The sequence below is a fragment of the Anser brachyrhynchus genome, assembly GCF_964034855.1.
Source record: "Anser brachyrhynchus genome assembly, chromosome: 10".
NCBI classification, from domain to species: domain Eukaryota; kingdom Metazoa; phylum Chordata; class Aves; order Anseriformes; family Anatidae; genus Anser; species Anser brachyrhynchus.
Genome location: NC_137705.1, coordinates 622,337 through 641,187, shown reverse-complemented (window position 1 = coordinate 641,187; position 18,851 = coordinate 622,337). Strand labels below are relative to the sequence as shown.

General features: G+C 57.8%; 1 protein-coding gene across 4 annotated transcripts in view; it reads right to left on the bottom strand.

Moving 5' to 3' along the window:
* The window catches only part of SRGAP3 (SLIT-ROBO Rho GTPase activating protein 3), a 108,617-nt gene extending 101,855 nt beyond the window's left edge, over window positions 1-6,762 (bottom strand). For 2 of the 4 annotated variants that reach the window (XM_080605559.1, XM_080605561.1), the window contains exon 1: window positions 6,602-6,762. In XM_080605559.1, the coding sequence (XP_080461685.1) occupies window positions 6,602-6,668 (67 nt within the window). In that variant the 5' untranslated portion in view covers window positions 6,669-6,762. The remainder of the gene's footprint in view (window positions 1-6,601) is intronic. The other 2 variants (XM_080605560.1, XM_080605564.1) reach the window with 2 other exon arrangements.
* Between the last annotated feature and the right edge of the window lie 12,089 nt (window positions 6,763-18,851).

Here is an 18,851-nt window from a genome sequence, read left to right as displayed (position 1 = left end):
GCTTGTGCTCCGCCGGGGCGGAGGCTCGCGGCGCGGACGCCTTCCCGAGGACACACACACACACACACACACAGACACACACACACACACACACAGACACACACACACACACACCTCGCAGGAGCTGCCGAGGGTGCTCCAGGCGTGTGTGCGCCCACCCCTGGCTCCACACGAGGCCTTGAGCCCGAGGCAGGGGCTCAAGGGCATAAAGCAGGCCTCCTAAACAGGATAAAGCCCAAGGGAGCCCTCTTCACCACGGCATGGCTCCGAGCACGGCTGGATTTCACTTTTCCCAAGCTTCAGAAGAAAGTCAGTGACATGAAGGCTGAACGGACCGCAGTCAGCAGGGCTCTGACGGCAGCATCCAGTCTCGCCCCCACAGCCCCATCTGCCCCCAGACCCCCTCGGAGGCCACCCCAGCCCGAGCGAGGGCCCAGGGACACGAAGGCCTCAGGCCACGCCGTGGCAGCAGGAGCCTGGTGGGCTCCCCCCAAACTTCGGCCTCGCCATGTGCCCCTGGCCAGCGGGGGCGCGGGGGACATGCAGCTTCCCCCTCCACAGCCCGGCGAGAGGAGGGCAGCGAAAGCAATGAAAGCATGCAAGCTCTCCTGCGGAGGCCGTGCTGGTCTCCCTGTCTCTGCCAGGGATCATTTTCACCACCTCGGCCAGAACACGGGGAATTCCTCTCAGACCCCCATGAACAAAGACCAGGCCAGGCGGGACCTTCGCAGCAGTAAGCGCTGATCCTGGAGCTCACAGCCACCACCGCGGGGACGGGCTGCTCCCCGTGGGCAAAGGTCTGAAGGACAGAAGAATCCATATCCGTACAAGACATTTCTTTTTAACCCAAAGGAAAAGAAAATCCAAAAGCCAACAGAGCCACACACCATCGTGCCCGAGCATGGCAGAAAGCCCTCGTCCAGCCAGCGAGGGCCCGCAGCTTCCTGCTTCCATTTCAGACAGGATCCCCCATGCACAGAGAGGCTTCAGTCCCGCTGCTAAATGCCACTCCTGCCCTGCTGCGATGGGTCAGACCACACTACGGAGCTTTAACCCAGTGCTTCAGTTTCCCCCTCCAGCTCAGGACGTGGCGAGGAGAAGCCCAGCCTCCGCTCCCTGCGCACATAACCTGGCTGCGGGCAGCGACGAGGTGCGGGCAGAGGAAGCACAGCCCCGCAGCACACCTGGGCACCTGGACTCATCGCCCGTCCCTTCCCCAGCTCCTCCATCTTCAAAACAAAAGCGACACTTCCCTGTTTCACCCTGCCAGGGGCACTCTGCAGCATTTGCTTAAAGAGCGTCAAAAACTGCTAGTGCCGAAGAGCTGTGTACGATAAGGAAAAAACACTTCAGTGATGTCAATCTTTTCCTTCAAAACCAATTAACCCAGTACTGTCCCCACGCTCTGAGCTGGCAGGGAGAGCACCTGGCCGCATGCGGACAGGTACACAGATACGAGGCACCCCCACACACACCTCTAACCAGGCCCCGTGGGCCGCTGGCTCTTTCTCCCTGTGCCCGCGGAGCAGCCCCACCCCACAGCCTTTCGGCAAGGCAGATGCACACCGCTGTCGGCTCCAGTCTCCTGCAGGAGCCCGATTGTTCAGCTGCACTGTCCCAGCTTCTGCCGATGCACGCTGGACGTTAGCGTAGCAGGAAACATCCCTGATAGATTCAATCTGTTCCCATTAGAGACCACCAATTAATCTTTATTACGAATTGCATACACGTTCGTCTCTGCTCTTCTCCAGACGTGGCCTTCCCAGCCCTGGCGGGTGGGGTCCCGTGTGAAATCCATCTGTCAGCACCACACTATCAGACCCCAGTGAGGAAACACCACGGATAAATGGCAGGTAACAACAAGCAAACCTGCACTGCAATCGGCTGAACAAGGAGCAACGCCGAGTGCTTATTCTGAAGTCCCGTGGCTGATTCTAATGAATCAGATCTCGTTTCTGTCTGTTGCAGATGGCTCCCCAAGTAAGGCTCCACAAACGTTTAGCAGTTATGTACAGGACAGTCCAGAGGGTGGAACTCACCTCTCTTTTGCACAGAACTGCCAGGTTATCTGGGCTGTCGAGTTTCAAGCCTCGATGCCTCTCCAAGCGCAACCGAGCTTTCCACCTAAGCAAGCCATAATCCCGGAAAATAGGCTGGTACGGAAGTTTTCCCAAAATTCTCTGAGCAAAATGGAGGGAGGCCATAAGGTAGGAAACGAGAATATACATAAAAGAAAGGATGCAGCTGCTGCAATAGAAAGATACAATGAAGCTAACAAGCAATGATAAATTAACCTAACCTGCAGTTCTCCTGTGAAAATGGGGAAGAAAACCACTTTGGTTCTCTTTGGCCCCGGGTTTGTAAACCTTTTTAATATTTTTGCATGCTAAATCCATCAAAACGCTAGATCTACTCGCAACTCAAACAACAACTAAGAGTCCTTAACGCACGAGAAACTCTCTTTATCACTTTGCAGCCAGACGTGTCATTTGAAGCCTACAGTCTTGAGGATCACCGCGGATGCTTTGCACCTGCCAGCCGTACAACAGAACGGGATGCTACTGAATCACAGCAGCCTTCCTGCCCGCAACAACCAAACAGATCGCACAACGACCCGAATTTTGCTGGGGTTAAAAAAATAGCTTCAGGAGGCAGTATGAAATTTAAGAGACAATCAACAGGATGCCCCATTTTCTGCAAGATTTATTATGCTCTACCATAGACGGTTCCGTCTACATAATTAAAACTGGTTAGTTTTGCTGTATTTAGAGCAACAAATCATGCATTTGACAGTAATGAGGAAGAAAAGACATTTGTTTATCACTCTGCCCAGATAGACCAATTAAAATTGTATGTCTGAAAGCACGCATCTACGGATCTCCTGTACTCAATACTCCACAAGCAGCTTCACCGAGGTAGCTGTAAATATGTGGCCACATCTTTATTAGTATTTATTTTTAATGCAACCATTCCTGTCCACGAATCTAAGACAGACAAATAAGAAAACCTGCCTCCTAAAAAGTACACTTAATGCCTTCTTTCTTGTGTCGTCACACAAGCATCTGCTGCCAGCCCTCTCACCTCCTGAGAGCTGAAGCAGGATGCAGAGCAGCAGCAGCAGGGAAAGCGGGGACGCAGCTGACAGCAGGGAGCGCGCCGCGGGAACGTGCCTGTCGGCAGCGAACGGAGTCAGGAGGGGTGGAGGAGAGAGGTCCCCATCCGCAGACAGATGGCACACGCTGCAGAGAGCCAGCAGGACAGGCAGCCTGCAGCAGCCACCCAGGCAGCAATGATTAGGTATTTCCACTCCTAAAACGAAGAGGCAGCGGCCCAAAGCCTCGGGCGCCTTGCCTCGCCCCGTGCCACGCGCAGCCGTGCCCGCGCTATCGGCCCCAGCAGCGGTGTGCCCAGCAGGCAGCGCTCCCCACCAGGGCCCCGACCCCTGTGCACGCGTAGGCGCGCGCACACACGCCGCGCACCCTTTATCTGCTCAAAGCACTTTCAGGATGACTCCTTCCCGCCACGAGAAAAGCAGATACGATTCTGCAGAGAGGGAAAGAAGATACAGAGTCATCATGGCTGATAAATCACCCCTGTGCACGACGATTATTCACCAGTTAAATTCCACTTACGCCAATCGCGCTCCCCACACAAAGTGTGGACTCATCGATTTTTACCGGCACCGCAGCGCCCCGGAGCGCAGGAGGTCGGGGCAGGGCTCAGCTGCGCGCTCTTATCGACACGCTCTGCACGCCCTGCTCGGGGCCTTTGCTCTGCTCTTCAACAGCCCAAGCAGGAAGGTTTTCAGCAGAACTTCCCAAAAAATCACTCTAAGCAATATATGTATATGTTTTTGCCATGTTATGCCTAGTTGCCTGTCAGGTCTTTAGCCGCAGAGCCCAGTTTTTCTGCATTTCAGCACTGCCAGGCGGTTACTGCCCCGCGAGACCCCCCCGCACGCCACTGGACACCTTGCAGAGTGCCCTGCAGACCGTGCAGGCCAGGACCCAGCCATTTCTATCTCCGACACCTTTTAAAGGCAGCGCCACTGCGAACTGCTTTCACCTGCACCCACGCAGACGCGCTCCCCGCAGCTCACGTGTGGGGTTTTCCAGCTTCCCCCTGCTTTTCGCCCAGCCGCGCCATGGGGAGCGCCGCCGTGCTGGGATTTCAGCCCCGTCCCCCATTACAAGACAGCACTTCCTCAAGTTTTCATCTTTTATCATTTTCATCTGTCAGTTGTTCTGTGCCAACATCTCGTTTCCGCTGGCCTCCTTCACTCTCACTCCTCCCCCTCCCCCATTTCTTTTCCTTTTCAGCCGTTCTCAGGAGATTCGGGTGTCCGTAACTCTTCAGCAGGGCACTACGGGCTTAGGTAAGACCAGAACAGGGACTAAACCCCCGGGCAACCAAACAGGGCAGCCGGGACAGCGGCGACCCGCAGGGAATCCCCAGGCGGAGCCAGGCGAAGGGCAGCGACGCGGGGCACCGGGAGGCTGGAGGCCGAGCAGCCCTGCGCCAGCCCCGCCGACACCGCGGGCGGCCGTGTCACGCTGGCGGCACACGAGCGCCCACAGCGCACGGCCCCGCAAGGAACCCCGCTCCTCAGGCCCTGCAGCGGCCCGGCGGAGGTGTTTCGCTCTGCGTTTCTGCCCAGCTCCATTTGCCTCCTCGAGGAGGAAACGCAGCCTACGGCAGAGCTGCGGCGGGCCTGGAGCGCGGCGTTTACCCCAGCGCGACAGCCGGGCGAGGGGGGAGGCGGGGGCTGGCCCGGCTGGCAGCGGGACCTCGGGCACCGGAGCCCCCTCGCCACGAGCCGACGGGGCGCAGAGCTGCTCCTGCCTCACCGGAAAACCCCGTCCGCACCTCAGTCAACTGTTACTCAGATGAAAACGCAGAGCGGGTGCCCTCAGACGTGGATGTTTCTGGAGATGCAATTAGTCACAGAATAGCATCAAGACGATTATTACGATCCCACCAGCAAACTCTGCCTGTGTTACTGCTGCCCAGAGAAGTGGCCCAAAGTGCGATTGCCGCGGTGCAATAAACCACGCTTACCCATACCCCCGGCATTAAGGACCCAGCATATGGAAACCATGAGGCCACGACAGATGTCAGGCCAACAAGAACCACGGCAAATGAGTATCCCAGTTATAAACAACAAGACAAAAACTATCAGCGACGTCTGCAGCAAAACCTTTTGGAACGGACCAGGCGCAGCCCCGCCTGCAGCCGGGAAGCACACCTGGCCTGGATGCGGGGCCGCGCGGCGCGAGCAGGCGACTTCCCTCCCCTCCCACAGCACGGAGCAGCACCGCAGCCTAAAAGAATATTTCATCTGCTTAACTGCAGGGTGCAATAACATCAATTTGCCCAAATTATACACAAGCAGAAAGGTAATTGGCACTGAGCAGAGCGTGTTGTGACTGTTACATCATTCCTCAAAGCCAACTACAAAAGACTGAAATGCAAGGAAGTAAACAATGGCACAAAACCAACACCAGCCCCTTCCCCAAAACCCTTCCATCTGGCACTGCACTGCAGGATTTACGCAGCTGCTTCCCCAAAGCAGGGTACGTGAAGACAAGGCATCACCGAATGGAGCTCGGGGTCCAACGCGCTAAGTGACCCCTAGAGAAAATGCAGTTGAGTTTACACATGCACAGGTTAACGTTCAGAAAAGCTGTTTTTTAGTTGCCATTAATTTGGTCTTAAGCAGAGACCTAACAGCGTAGCGCCCACATGCCTTTGTGGAGCAACCAACCCAAAGGACACGGGAGCCCCCTCCACGCAGCAGCGGGGGGAGCCGGAGGGGACACGGTAACGGAAAGGCGCTGAGCAGGCAGCCAGGTGTGCTCACGCCGGACACGGAGGTGAACGGCCATCGGCTGCCGGAATTACCGGCTGTTACGGTACCGACTGCGGCCACAAACCGAAGCTCTCCATGAAATCGCAGGGCAGCCAGCGACAGCGGCTTGCTGCTGATACGAGCCCTGCATCCGCCGCGCGGGGAGCGCGGGGCTCGCTGCTCTGCCTGGCCGCACACCCCGACCGGCCCTGCGGGACCGCGGGCGGCGAGACCCCGCCGGGGGCACGGGCCGGCCCTGCCGGCTCCGGCTGCGGCACGGACGGGTTCGGGGCCCGGCGCCGGGCGCGAGGGGCCCCCGCAGGCGTGAGCTCGGCGCGCAGCCCCCGCGCCCCGACACAAAGCGCCCCGCTGCCGGCGGCCCCCCGCGGGCGGGACCCGCGCGGCGTGGCCCCGGAGCCCCGCAGCGGGCCCGCAGGGAGCAGGCCCCGCGGGCGGGCGGGCGGAGCGGGGCGGGGGGCGGCGGCAAGGCCCGAGGAGCCGCACCCGGGGGCCCCGAGCCGCGGCCCCGCCGCCCCCGCCGGGCACCTGCCGGCCCCGCGGCACGGCTCGGCACGGGACCGCCCCCGCTGCCCGGCCGGGAGCGCGCCGCCGGCTGCCCGCGGCCAGCCCCGAGCGGCCCCCGGCTGCAGCCCCCAGCCCCCGGCCCCCAGCCCCCGGCCCCCGGCCGCAGCCCCCGGCCCCGGCCCCGGCCCCGGCCCCGCACACAAAGGCCGGCCCGGCGGCGGCGCTCACCCTTGACTTGCGCCTCGTACTCGGCGATGATCTCCTTGTCCTTCTTGAACCTGCCCTGCGAGGACATCTTGCGGGAGGCCCAGCGGCCCCGCCGCGCCGCGCCGCCGCCACCGGCCCAGCCCCGGCCCCGGCCCCGGCCCCGGCCCCGGCCCCGGCCCCAGCCCCTGCCCGCAGCGGCGCCGCCGGCCCCCGGGAGCGGCGCGGGGCGGGGCGGGGCGGGGCGGGGCGGGGCGGGGCGGGGGGCGGGGCCTGGCGGCGCTCAGGTCGCGCGCGGGGCGGGGCGGGGCGGGGCGGGGCGGGGCGGCCGCGCCCCTCCTCCGGCTGCCGGCCCCGCCCTCACCGAGAGGGGCGGGGCGGGGCCGAGAGGGGGCGGGGCCAATCGGTTCGCCCCGCCCCGCCCGCACCTGCGGCCCCGCCCCCCCGCGGGGGACGCTCCCGTCACGGGCGGGCAGAGCGCGGCGGGGCCCGGGGCCGGGGCCGGGCCGGGGCTGGGGCAGCGCCGGGCAGGGCCGGGCAGGGCCGGGCCGGGCCGGGCCGGGCCGGGAGCAGCCGCTCGCGTCTGCCCAGCGGCAGCTCGCGCAGCGCTGCCCCGCATGAGGCCCCTTCCGTTGGCGGCTGGCGCGCGGCGAACGCGCGAGGCCGGGCGGCTGCGGGCGCCCTGCGGGCTCCCGAAGCCCGGAGCGGCCCCCGCACGGACCGCCCAGCGAGCCCCGGCCGGCGCTCCGGGCTCTGCGGCAGGAGCAGGGCGCTGAGGCCCCGCGGGGCCGGGCAGCCGCACCTGGCCGGGGGCCGCGGCGTCTGCGGCAGCGGGAGGAGAGCGCTCGCCTCGCTGCCCGGCCGCCGCGGCGTGTGGTGCCGGGCTGCCGTGCGCACTTCGCCTTGCTCTGAGCAGTTCGGCGGCGCTGGGAGCCGTGGGACGGGGCACAGGCCCGCCGGCAGCGCGGCGCGGCGCCGTGTAACGGGGCGGGCGCCCGGCTCGCAGCCCCAGACAGCGCAGGAGCCGGACAAGGAGTCGAAGCGCTTTGTGCTGGGAGCTGCCCGGGAGATGAACCCATCTCCAGCTCGCCTCACGTGGCTCAGGTGACGAATTTTGGTATAACAAAACACGACAGCTGACGTGGGAGAAATGGAAGAGAGATCACATCTACCAAGCTTCTAGTGGCTGTGATAAAGGAAACAGAAAAGCAACGCTATTTTGTACGAAATGGGAACACCGCAAGGCTTTCTGTTTAGTGGGTTCTGTCCACGGCCAGATGTGTGAGGGACCTCAGGAGCAGAGGCTGGGCAGGGATCTGAGCTGGTTCTAGGGCATTTGGGTGCAGACACGAAAAGGAGAAAGTATTAAGACACTGCAGCTGAAGAAAGGAGAAAATGGGAGTGTCTCCGGCGTTTTACTGGCCCTAATAAATCACGTACCAAGCCAAAGGTTCAGGAGATAAACCTCGGTCTGTTACAGAGAACCTGCACGATCCCCTCCATTAATGCGCTGCTCCTTGGCACCGCTCAGACGGAGCATTTGTCTGCTGCTCCAAAAGCACGAGTTAGGCGGTAAATCCTGCTCCACACAAAAACATGGGCTTTGGCAGCACGACTCCAGCGAGAAAGAGGAATAATCGGAAGCATTTTGCAAGCGGGGCACTGCCCTGTGGCGGTGGGGCTTGGCGGGACCGGCGGCGGTCCTGGGGCGCTGAGCAGGCTCCCAGCGCCCGGGCCCAGGGGGCTCGCGGGGCAGAGCCCGGCCCTCGCCCCACACCGATGGCTGCCTCCGGCATCCGTCCCGGGCAGGCAGAAACCTGAGCGAGCAGCAAACATCTGCTGCGTTACCTGCCGGGAAGCCTGGCGGGGGGCTGCGCTGCCCCGCCAAAGCCTGAGCCCCAGCCCGGGGTTAGCCTGAGAAGAGGGCGCCCAGGGCGCTGCTTGGCACGGGGCCGGGCAGGGGACGCCCAAGGACACCGGGAGGTGTGAGGGCACCCTCCTGCAGCAGCGCCGAGCCGCCGGGGGGAGTGCACGTGGGAAGTGAAACGAGGGTCTGCCGTGTGAAACAATGCCATGTAATTTCCCAAAGCAAGGAAAGCCAAGTAACATAACAATTACATGTTTTTCTAGTACAAAGACTACCATTTTGTGTTCCTTTGCAGCAAAGGCTGGTATGGTCGGGACCTTGAAGTTCAGAGCTCTGTCTCCTCCCCCGCCCCCTCCAAAAAACAAACAACCAGGCAGGAAAAGAGAAGTATGGGCCATTTTTTAAATATTCATCCCTGTGTCAGTTACTTTTCCCTGCAACGTTCACAGTTACTAGGAGAGTAAGTAGCAAAATTTTCTACCACCGAGCTATGTCACTGGACAGATTTTCTTGCCAGATTAGTTCAAGTTTATGGTCTTAAACATCTTTTATCTAAATAATCTGCAATACAAAGGTGTAAGGAAAAAAGCAAACGTGAAATTAGGTTAGTCATGATTTTCTGTTATTTAAATCTCACTAAAAATAAAGAAGCACCAACGCCTGAAGACAAATAATCCAGCCAGAAGTCAATGATCTTTGCTACATATCAGTCTGAGATTGTTTATGGAAATTTTACTTAAAACAGCTTTCTAAAAGGACGGATTAGATTGTAATTCACTTTGTGACACCTTCAGCGCAGAATTTTTACACAAAGAATGGGATGGGATTTAATCACAGTAAATACTTCAAGCTCGAGGTATGGAGAAACCAGCAGTAACTATGGCAACGTGGTCACTCCAGTAAGGCTAATGCAGATTATTTCCAGGGCAGTAGCCTTGTGTGTGCTCAGGAAGCAGAGGTAATGTTCGCTTAAAGCAATTCCTAATTTAAGGAAAATTCTTGAGGCAGAAGCTGCCTTGCACTCTTTGTTGCCAGCTCTGGACTGTAAGTGTTTCGCTCCCCGCGTGCACGGCTGCCTTAGACCAGCAGGCGAACGCCGCTCCCGGGGGACGCAGTCCTGCCGCGCTCGGGCCGACCCCTGGCCACGCCAGCACCGGCCGTAGCGAGGCCGAGGCGGGCAGGGCAGGCCGAGCCTGAGCTGCCCCAGACGATAACGTGTCTGTGAGAACCCTCTGCGTATTTCGCACCCACCAACAGCTGCTCGCTGCCGCCAGCTGTCTGTCCCAGCGCGTGGCCGCCGCACCGCGTGGCCCCACAGCTTCCTTGCTCTCCCTGCCTTCTGAGGTCTCCGGGAGGCGGAATGCGCTGCTACGTCCTCATCCTCGTGAGGGGGCTTGGGCAGGGGGCGGCCCTCGCCTCCCACGTGCTGCCGGGCCCTTTGAGACCCGTCCGGAAAGCCGCCGTGGGCCCCGGCTCGGCAGCCGCAGCTCTTGCAGTTTAGGAGATGGGGCTCGTCCTTGGGCTCGCGTGGCCGGCACCAGCCTGCTGAGAGCAGCCCAGCCTGGCGTCACGGCTCACGCAGGGACACCGCCGATGTCAGTGGGATCATCTGTGGAATAAAATCTACAAAATGTCAAGTAGGGAACCAGAATCCAGCTCTGGTGGTTGTCTGCTCCGCGTATATCTGCAGGGCGATACCACTGGAAAAAATTCTGTATAAACATCTCCCAGTGTAAAAATAAACCAGCTGGAGGCAGGCAGTATGGAAGCTGTTTGCACCACACTACATCACCTTTGGTTTTGAGAATCTTATGTACTCTTTTCTGCCAGCAAAGTTCTGTTATCTTGTCATGTTAACAAGTAAGAGAACCAGTCCTCTCTCCGTGCCCTTTTTTATCTGTGTAGTAGAGTGCCATCGCAGCTTGGCACTGACATAGCTGTATGGATGTACCCAAAATAGCTGCGTACAAAAGAAAAAAAGCAGACAAATCCTGATTCCTACAGGCCTTAGGTTCTCCACGTGAAAACTCTGGGAGGCTGCAAGGCTATAAACATTCTTCAGTCATTTGGGATGCTCAGATGAGGGAGGAACAAAACAAAACAAAAACGGAACCAGAAGCCAATTGCTATCATTTCCATCATGGCCTTTCTTGCAGCTTTTCCAGCACAGACCTACGAGCTGTCCCGAGAGCAATGCTCGGCGCAAGCCACGCTGCCACGGCCGGCGGTCCCGTCAGGGCCGGCCTGTGCTGGAGTTCTGTGCCCTGCGACGACGGCCGCGAGCCTGCGCGTCGGCAGCGCTGGGAATCCTTCTGTGGACAGCACCGAGCAAGACTTCTTGCAGCAAAGTATTATAAGCAGCTAGCACCAGCTACTCTCCAGATGAATTGCATTTTACCTTCACTAATGTCCATTGGTAAGAAGCCTATTTATACTAGGGACTCTGAGCAGGGCTTCTTTGCCTTCCAAACAGCTTGTGTAGGAGGACGTAAGCTGGGAGCCAGTATGTTCTTCTTCAGGTAAAGCATCCCGGAAGTTTGTTTTGGGTTTTGTTTTTGTTTTTCCTTGGGGCTTCCAACAGTTCAATCAGAAGTAGAAGGATATCTTCAAATATATGAGTGTAGCATCTTCAAAAACATTAATATCCAGAGAAGCAAAACAGAGCTCCAAAAATGAGCCCGCCTGTGTACCTGTGTTTTTCACTGTTACCATTTTTAAGCCTTTGTAGTAACAGCAGAATTTAGCATTGCACTGGTCAATAATTCAAATCACTAAGAAATGGAGAATATTTATTTGTGACTAAAAGCGTGAGGTGTTATGATAAACAACTTGCCAACAGCAATTCTTTCCAGTAGCTACAGTTCTCCTGTAAAAGGTGCTTGAGTCATAATGTACGCAGAATTTGGCGTAACTATACAAGGCCAAAGTTGCCTTGCATGTTGCTTAAGCCGTTGTGAAAGGTCTCTTGCTAACAGTTTCCTGCAAAAGATCTGTTACCTCGCATTTCCTCAGGGAGATTACAGAGACCATGCGGTCAAAGCTGCACTTTCGTTTCTCTGCTGCGACCTGCAGATTCTGTTGGCGATGCAGAGTTTATTCCTCAGGGAAGCGGGCGCACGGAGCGCAGAGGAGGCAGGCGGCAGTGAGAGGTGGCTGAAGATCTGCTCCCTTCGCGTGGGAGCGTTCAGAACAACCCCACCATCCCTCCCTGGGCGGGATGTTCAGAGGCGTCCCAGCGGAAGATGAGAGCATTGCTTGTCTCAGCCTCTCTAGGCAGGGCATCGTCTGTACAACACTGCCATTTGCAAATTAATACCCAAGGCGTGCACTTGAAATCCGCATAGCTATTTAAGTCCTGCACATGGGACAGGTGGGAGTCCTTGTCCCTGTACTGTTTAACCCTACGAATAAGTGCTTTTGCACAACAACTTTCAAGGAAAGGACAGAGGAACCTTGTTTCTAGTACATTCTATTGCTCTACTTTCTTAGATTTAATCTCGTACTAAACCCACCAGTTTCAGTGGCACAGACCCCTGCCTGGGCTAGTCACTCCTCTGCACAGCAGGATGAACCTGAGGATGCCAGAGCTCTATTGTTATTAATAATTTATCTAATTAATAGTTAAGTAAATATGTTACATTTAATGTGCTAAGGTCAACCCCTTTCTCCTTATGTCGCTGTTCTTCCTTTCCGCCCCATTCTCTCCTCTCCATGCGGTGAGGAATCCCACGGCCGCATTCCCGGGAGAAACGCCTGCACGGCAGGGACAGCTTCCACACGCACGTGGCACGGGTACGCCGCACGCCAGCCTGGCTGCCCCGGGCTTCAAGGCTTTGGTACAAACCTAAGCAATTTGATTGAATTTGTTGTTTTGACGGCATTTGACCCATGCTTTGCCAACACTGCATGCTGCTATTATTCTCCGCCAGATACTTGTGCCCGGGAGTCCCTCAGAGTTTTAGTAGCAGTGCAAGTTTTGTGTCACCGAGGGCAAGCTCCAGCAAGCTCTCTTCACTCTGCGTCCATTTGCCACGGCAGCGAGCACACGGAGTCCTGCCCAGAGAAGCGCCCTTCGCGGGTTGCACCGCCGCTGACGGGAACTCAAATGCAGAGCGACGGGACATTTGCTCCAGTGGCTCAGGTTTACCACTCTGCTTGCAGAGGTTCCTGGCCTCAGGCAGCTGAGGGCTGGGACTCCGGAGATGGCAGTTCCACGGCGGACTGTGGGGGCCGGTGGTCATACTGCAGCGTGCCAGGGTTTGGTGGGTTCGCACATGCAGAAGTGAACCCAGAAATACACAGAGAATGTACAGAGAATGACCTTCTCATGGTCTGCCCTGAAAGAAACGGAGGTTGTGGGGTAGGGAAAATGGAACAAAAATGCACTATTCCTTTAAAGGCGATTTTAACACTCACAAAGTCAGATGACCTCTGTCACAGTGATTTTGAATATACGTCTGTGACCTGTGGCATTGGCGTGAATTGTACTCTGACAAAAACAGACTTGCCAGGAACTGCTTGTTTCTCTGTAAAGAACATTAAGGCTTTGGAGGTTTTGGTAAAGAATAGGAGTTGTGGCTTAAAATACGTGATGTCCACATGTAAAGGAAATAAACCCAAGAAATCTAGCATTTATAATCACCCACTGGATTTAAGTAAGTTAATTCAATTTAATTGGTTTCTAAGGGGAAGGAAGAAAAGGCAACGCAGGAATTCTTGCCACAGGAAGGCATGATTTCTATCTGCAATCTAACACAATTAGTGGAGTAGGATTCAGTTACTGAAGGCAAAAAAGAAGGCAAATCAAGAGTCAATTGAGTTGCTGCAAAATTTAATATCTTGCTGTCATCTTTGTTCTTAGTACAGAGTTGCTGTAGCAACAGACCAAAAAAAGAACTTGCAGTAGAGGAGGAGCTTGCTGCTCTTTTAACAATGTCTTTTTATCATCCCTGAATTACTGTTTATGAACAATCAATCACATTTAGCAGTATCAATGACTACAGATACAAGGCCAGATCCCGCAGACATTAAGCCTATCATACAAAGAGCTATGTTTTCAGCTGCTTTCTGCAGGTTGTATGATAGCAATTTTCTTTTGTAGGATTGAGCTCGTTTTTAGCACATGCAAGATGCAGCTATTCCTTGATCCATTTACATCACCACTGGCTCTGCACCTTGCAGATTAGGACTGCTTGTGACTATGCATCCTATAAATAAGAAACAGCTTTTCCTACCACTTTCCTTCTGGATGAGACAGACAGCATGGTAGCTCATGAAAGCAAGGCATGGGAAAGCAGACGACAGCAGTTCCTGGGCTCATTCTGCCACACAGACCTTTCGAAATGGTTTGCCTCAGAGCCCAGCTGCAGCCAAAGAAATGCTCTCACGTGTCAGTGGCTGTGGGGCACCGACTTGCTTTCTGACATCTGGGTCGCTGCTGTTTATTGTCTGCAATTAATTTAGTCCCACATCGTCTCTACTTCTCCATCTGGAACGCAAACTTACTAATTGTATTTTTAAGCGCTTTGGGATCCGTACCGTATAACCACAGCCTCCTGCAGCCGTGTGCCCACCGCAGCCACTGGGAGCTCTGCACGGGGACGGGGACGGGGTGAAGCTGCCCCTCAGCGCCCCTCCTGCCGCCAGCGGGACAGACCCCTCGCAGCTCGTGGGACCCGCATGGTGACACGCTCCCGCTCGCTGCGCCTGAATCCACTGCGGGCACAGCGCGTTTCGCTCGACAGTATTTGCCAGCAGGGCGCAGAAGCAGGGGCTGCCAAGGACCCCGCGCCGCACCACGGCCGGGCTTGTCCAGCAGCAGCGAGGGGCCTGGGGCAGGAGGGTGGCTGGGCACGGGGCCACCGGGATGGAAGTGGCTCTGCTCCGGGCCACCGAGCCCCCGGGCACACCCCACGTCCTCCTTGGCCAACGGCGCTGGAATTCCTGCCCCGCTGCGGCACACTCACGCCCATCGGCGCAAAGCTTCGCGCTGCTGCCAGGCCAGCGTGACCTGAGAGAGCTCCCGCATTCGTGGCACCGCTGCACAGTAGGGCACAGCACCGGTGACTTTTTCAGAGATTCACCCTACGTTTGTCTTCTTTTTCTAACTTCACCCCGTCACCCCTCGCTCCGGCTCCGCCAGCAGCCCTGAGCAGCGCTGCGGGGCAGCGGCACGGTGCCGGCAGCGGGGGGATGGCCGCGGCCGGAGGCCTGGCAGGCAGCAGCCCCCGGCCCCGCTCCGCTGCCCCACAGCAGCGCCCCGCGGGCACCCACGGCTGGGCCCGGCGCTCAGGGATGCCCAAGGCCTCGCCCCTTTGTTCGGCGCCCGGCCGCGCAGCTCCGCGTCGCCAGGGGCTTCCAGCGGCAGCGGAGAAAGGGACAGCCTGGGAAACTGCGACTTCAGTGTTTCGCCCAACAAAGCGCTATTGTCCGCGGCTCAGAGCCGCGTTTTAGTAGGCCAGCGTGTCCTCTGCGGAGCGCAGCCCGGCGAGGCACACAGGCTGAAGGGAAGCGGCACGCAGGGCCTTCTGTTCGGAGTGACAGCAATTGATGGAGGAAGGGGGCCAAATGGAAAGCACGCCTTTCAGGGAGAATTCAGCCCTCTCATTAGAGCTGAATAAAGCCAGCCAAAGGGGCCTTCTCCCGGTGAAGCCCCGGGCTCCAGCTACATTCACAGCTTCATTGTAAATTCCAGCACGACAGTGTCATTTCCTGAAATGAGAGTGGAAAGTTTGGGGTTTTTTTTTGAAGCACCCCTTCTCAGTGAAACACGCCCGAGGAGGAAGCCCTTCCTCTCTTTCATGGCTCAACCACACAGCGCTGCAAATGTGTGAAAGGAGGGGAAGGAAAACGGTCAGGGCTTTTGGCCTTTTTTTAAAAAAAAAAAAAAATCTCTTCTTGGAGAAAGGTTGATCACAGAGGATCTCACTTATCCGTTTAAGCTAAATTTCACCTGGCAGAGGAGACTCGGATCCTGTTAAAATTTGCTGTGCTGCTTGGGACAATAAAAAGCATTCACAAAGGGGAAAACGTGAGAAAGAAAAGTGCAGTGAGGAAGGAGATCAAAATGAGGAATGCCCATGTTGTCACGCCGACAAGCACCACACGGGGCGGGGACACACTCGTGTGCTGCCACCAGCAGCGACACGAGGCTCCTGCCGCCAGCTCACCGCCGCGCCCCGCTCTGCCCCGGCTCCCTGCACGCTCCTGCCCCCGCCGCGTCTCCTGCGCGGCCTCCGCAGGCCAAACGGCCTCGCTCCCGCCGGCACCGGGGCAGCACAACACGGGTGTGCCCGTGTCACCGTGCCCTCATTTCTCGTGCTCGTGGCAAACGGCGCGGTGCCGCAGATACTTTTGTGCAAGTGGGGTGCTTGCAGAAACCTCCAGGTTAGCGGAACCTAAGAGCGAGAGCGAACTGGGAACCCTTCGGGCGCCCAGAGGGCTTGGAGGCAAGTTCTGCCAAGCGGCGAGGGACGCGGCTGCTCGGCTCCAGCACAGCCCCGCCAGGAGCACGGAGCCACCCGTGCGTCAGCAGCGGCCTGCCCGCGGCCGGGGCTGGGCCGGCTCAGCGGGCTGGGCTCAGCCTCGGGGCATCTGAGCGAGGGCTGGGCGAGGGGCTGTGCAGTCCCTGGTGGTGTCCCCCAGCCCTCCTCAGTGCCGCCCGAACACGCGCTTTGTTCCCAATTAACTAGAGCTGAAGCTGCTGCTCTGACGAGGTAAGGCAGCAGGAGCAAGATGCAGGAGGGGTGAAACTCCCCCAGAACCAGTGAGGAAGCACAAAGGAAACATGATGAGCAAGGGAGGCTGGGCAGTGTTAATTATATCGCGTGATCAACGGCAGCTGTGGATTGATCATGCCCAAACCAGATCTGTGTGAGTGCCGGGGAACCCCTCTGATTCTCCTCCAGCTCCTGTTCCTGAGCCAGCAGCTGCAAACCTGGACTGGAAAATACGGAGAGGTTCTGGGCAAAGGCTCCGGCAGGAGCTGGCCTTGCAGCCGGCACCGTGCTGTGCCTCGATGCCTTCCCAGAGACGGCAGCAGCGCAGTGCTGCAGAGACAGCGTGGTTCAGGGCATCGCTGGAGCCTGGGTCCAAAGCCACGGGAAGTCCACAGATCGTCTCCCGCTGACTCCGGCTGGCCTTGGGTCAGCTTCAGGCGTGTGTCGAGGAGGGCCTTTGAGAAGCTAATAAACTCTCACAACCCAAAGTGTTGGATTTGGCTGAAGAAAAGCTAGGCCCTCGTCCCACACGGAGATACCACGGCAGGCAGTGCTGCTGTTCCTGCACCACTCGGTCACGGCCTCTGCTGAGGGCACTGCGGCAGGACCGCACCACGCGTCCGGGGCCTGGCAAAGCCCAGGTCTCCCAGCGCTGCCCCGCTTCCAGCAGAGCCCGGTTAACCTACGGCATTACACGGCTGCCAGCAGGAGCCGGGGGAGGCCTGGCTCCCTGCCTCGCGGCGCAGCTCACGTGGAGCTTTGGGGTTGGCACTGGCACAGGGGGGAGCTCGCAGACCCCACTCTGCTCACCGCCACCTCCACCTCCGTCACCTCCACCTCCGCTATCACCAGGGCAGGTGCTTCTGGCACAGGAGTGCTAACGCCCAGTTGGTGAGGAAAGAAGAACTAAAACTGCCACCATAAGCAGCTTGGGCACAGCTGTCCGAGCCCCAGCTGTGGCCTCTGCTGGTTGTGACTGCGGCACGCAGGGCGGCACCAGAAGTGAGGCAAGGCAGCAGTCTGCCTTCACGCCTTGTTTTTAAAGCCCTGTTTGCTGCCCTCTGTTTCCAGCAGCACTGTGCTTTGGGGTTGACAATTTGTGTGCACAGTGAATCCAACTTGATTTTTTTCACCTTTGTCTCCCTGCCTCTCTCTGCCCACAGCGCCGGGCTCCTGTCCCACCGCAGCTAGGGGCGGATTCAGTGCGGTGGGACGCTGCCTGGCGGCGGCTGGCACAGCTCCAGCGTGAAGGCGAGTGTCACACGATAAATATTCTATTGATACGCTGAGGAAGCTTTCACAGCCCTGAGACGCAGGGAGGACTTTTAGCAATAGCACAAAGCCAATTTTATTTGAGCAGGTTATTCTGGCTGGGGAGTTGAACTCTGCGAAGAGGACACGCTGCGTTTGCTGGGGATGCTGCAACTGTGTGGGACTGGGTCAGGAAGGCTCAAAGCCTCCTGTCAAAAATAGCAGCCCTGCTGTTGTTCAGTTACACCCCGATGTTTGGTTTCTTTTTTCCCTTTTTTTAAACTCATCATGTGTCGACTGACTGTGCTTCTTTTGCGGTTCTGTGAAACACGAAGGTGGGTAGAGAAACTGAGCTTCAGTTTGTCACCCAAGGTCTGTCCCTGCAGTCAGTGACCTGCAGCGCGCTGCGTCGCCGTGCCCAGGAGAGGCGCACGCTGCGGCTCCGGGGCCCCCAGCGGGTCGGTCCCTCCGCGGTGCCATTCGATGAGGCTCATATGAGGCTGTCATTCTAGCCCAGATCAGGAAAGTCCCCGCATGTGCTAAGTATAGCCATGACCGCTTTCCAGGGAAAAAGCTGCACAAATTTGTGTTGGCACCGATTTGGCACTCCCTTCTCATGTGCCAATTATTATGATATATTTCCTTCCTACCATCCGCCTAATCACTAAGAAAAATCTGTTTATAGTGACTGCGGCGTACCCATTTGCTATTTCTTAAATGTGCATAGATTCATAGATGCTTAAATGTGTTTTGATACAATGCCTCGAGGAGGAAAAGAGAAGGAGGACAAAAGATATTTTGTCGTAAGACAGTAAAAGATGTGCGGCATGAGAAATGCTACTGGCTTAACAATACTAAGGGAAGAAATGTCCGTGCCTTTTTAGCATCTGTAGGTAGCCACCTCAAGGAAAAGGAGCACCCTCCCAAAGAAGCCGAACGATGCTCAGAGCAGCAGTCCTCGGGGAATGAAAAGCCGAGTCAGGCCTGCCGTGCTGAAACAGGCAGGTGCGGGAGCACCGGGCCCCAGGTCACCGCCGTTTGTGCCCCTGCCAGAAGAAAGGTGATGCCCGCAGGCAAGTCCCCGCTCGGGGCTGAGGGGCGAGGGCAGCGCTGTGAACCAGGGCCGCTCTGCTCGGCGCCCTCCCACCTCTCCCCGCGCCCCTGCGGGTGGGGACCCACACCCGTGGCTGAGCCCTGCCCGAAGCAGCAGCCGCGGGCGGGCAGCGCCGCGCTCACACCAGGGGACCCCCGTCTGCTGCGGCTCCCCAGAACCACGGCGAGACCGCGGCACTGACCTCCCTGAAAAGCAGGGACAAGGGCTGGAGCTAGCCGCCCCCGAAGGCAAGGCAGAAACATAGCTTACGTGCTGTAGCTTTCAGCTTCACAGGCAGCCAGATGGATGTTTAAATTAATTTCACTGCTAGAAAATACGGCAGCA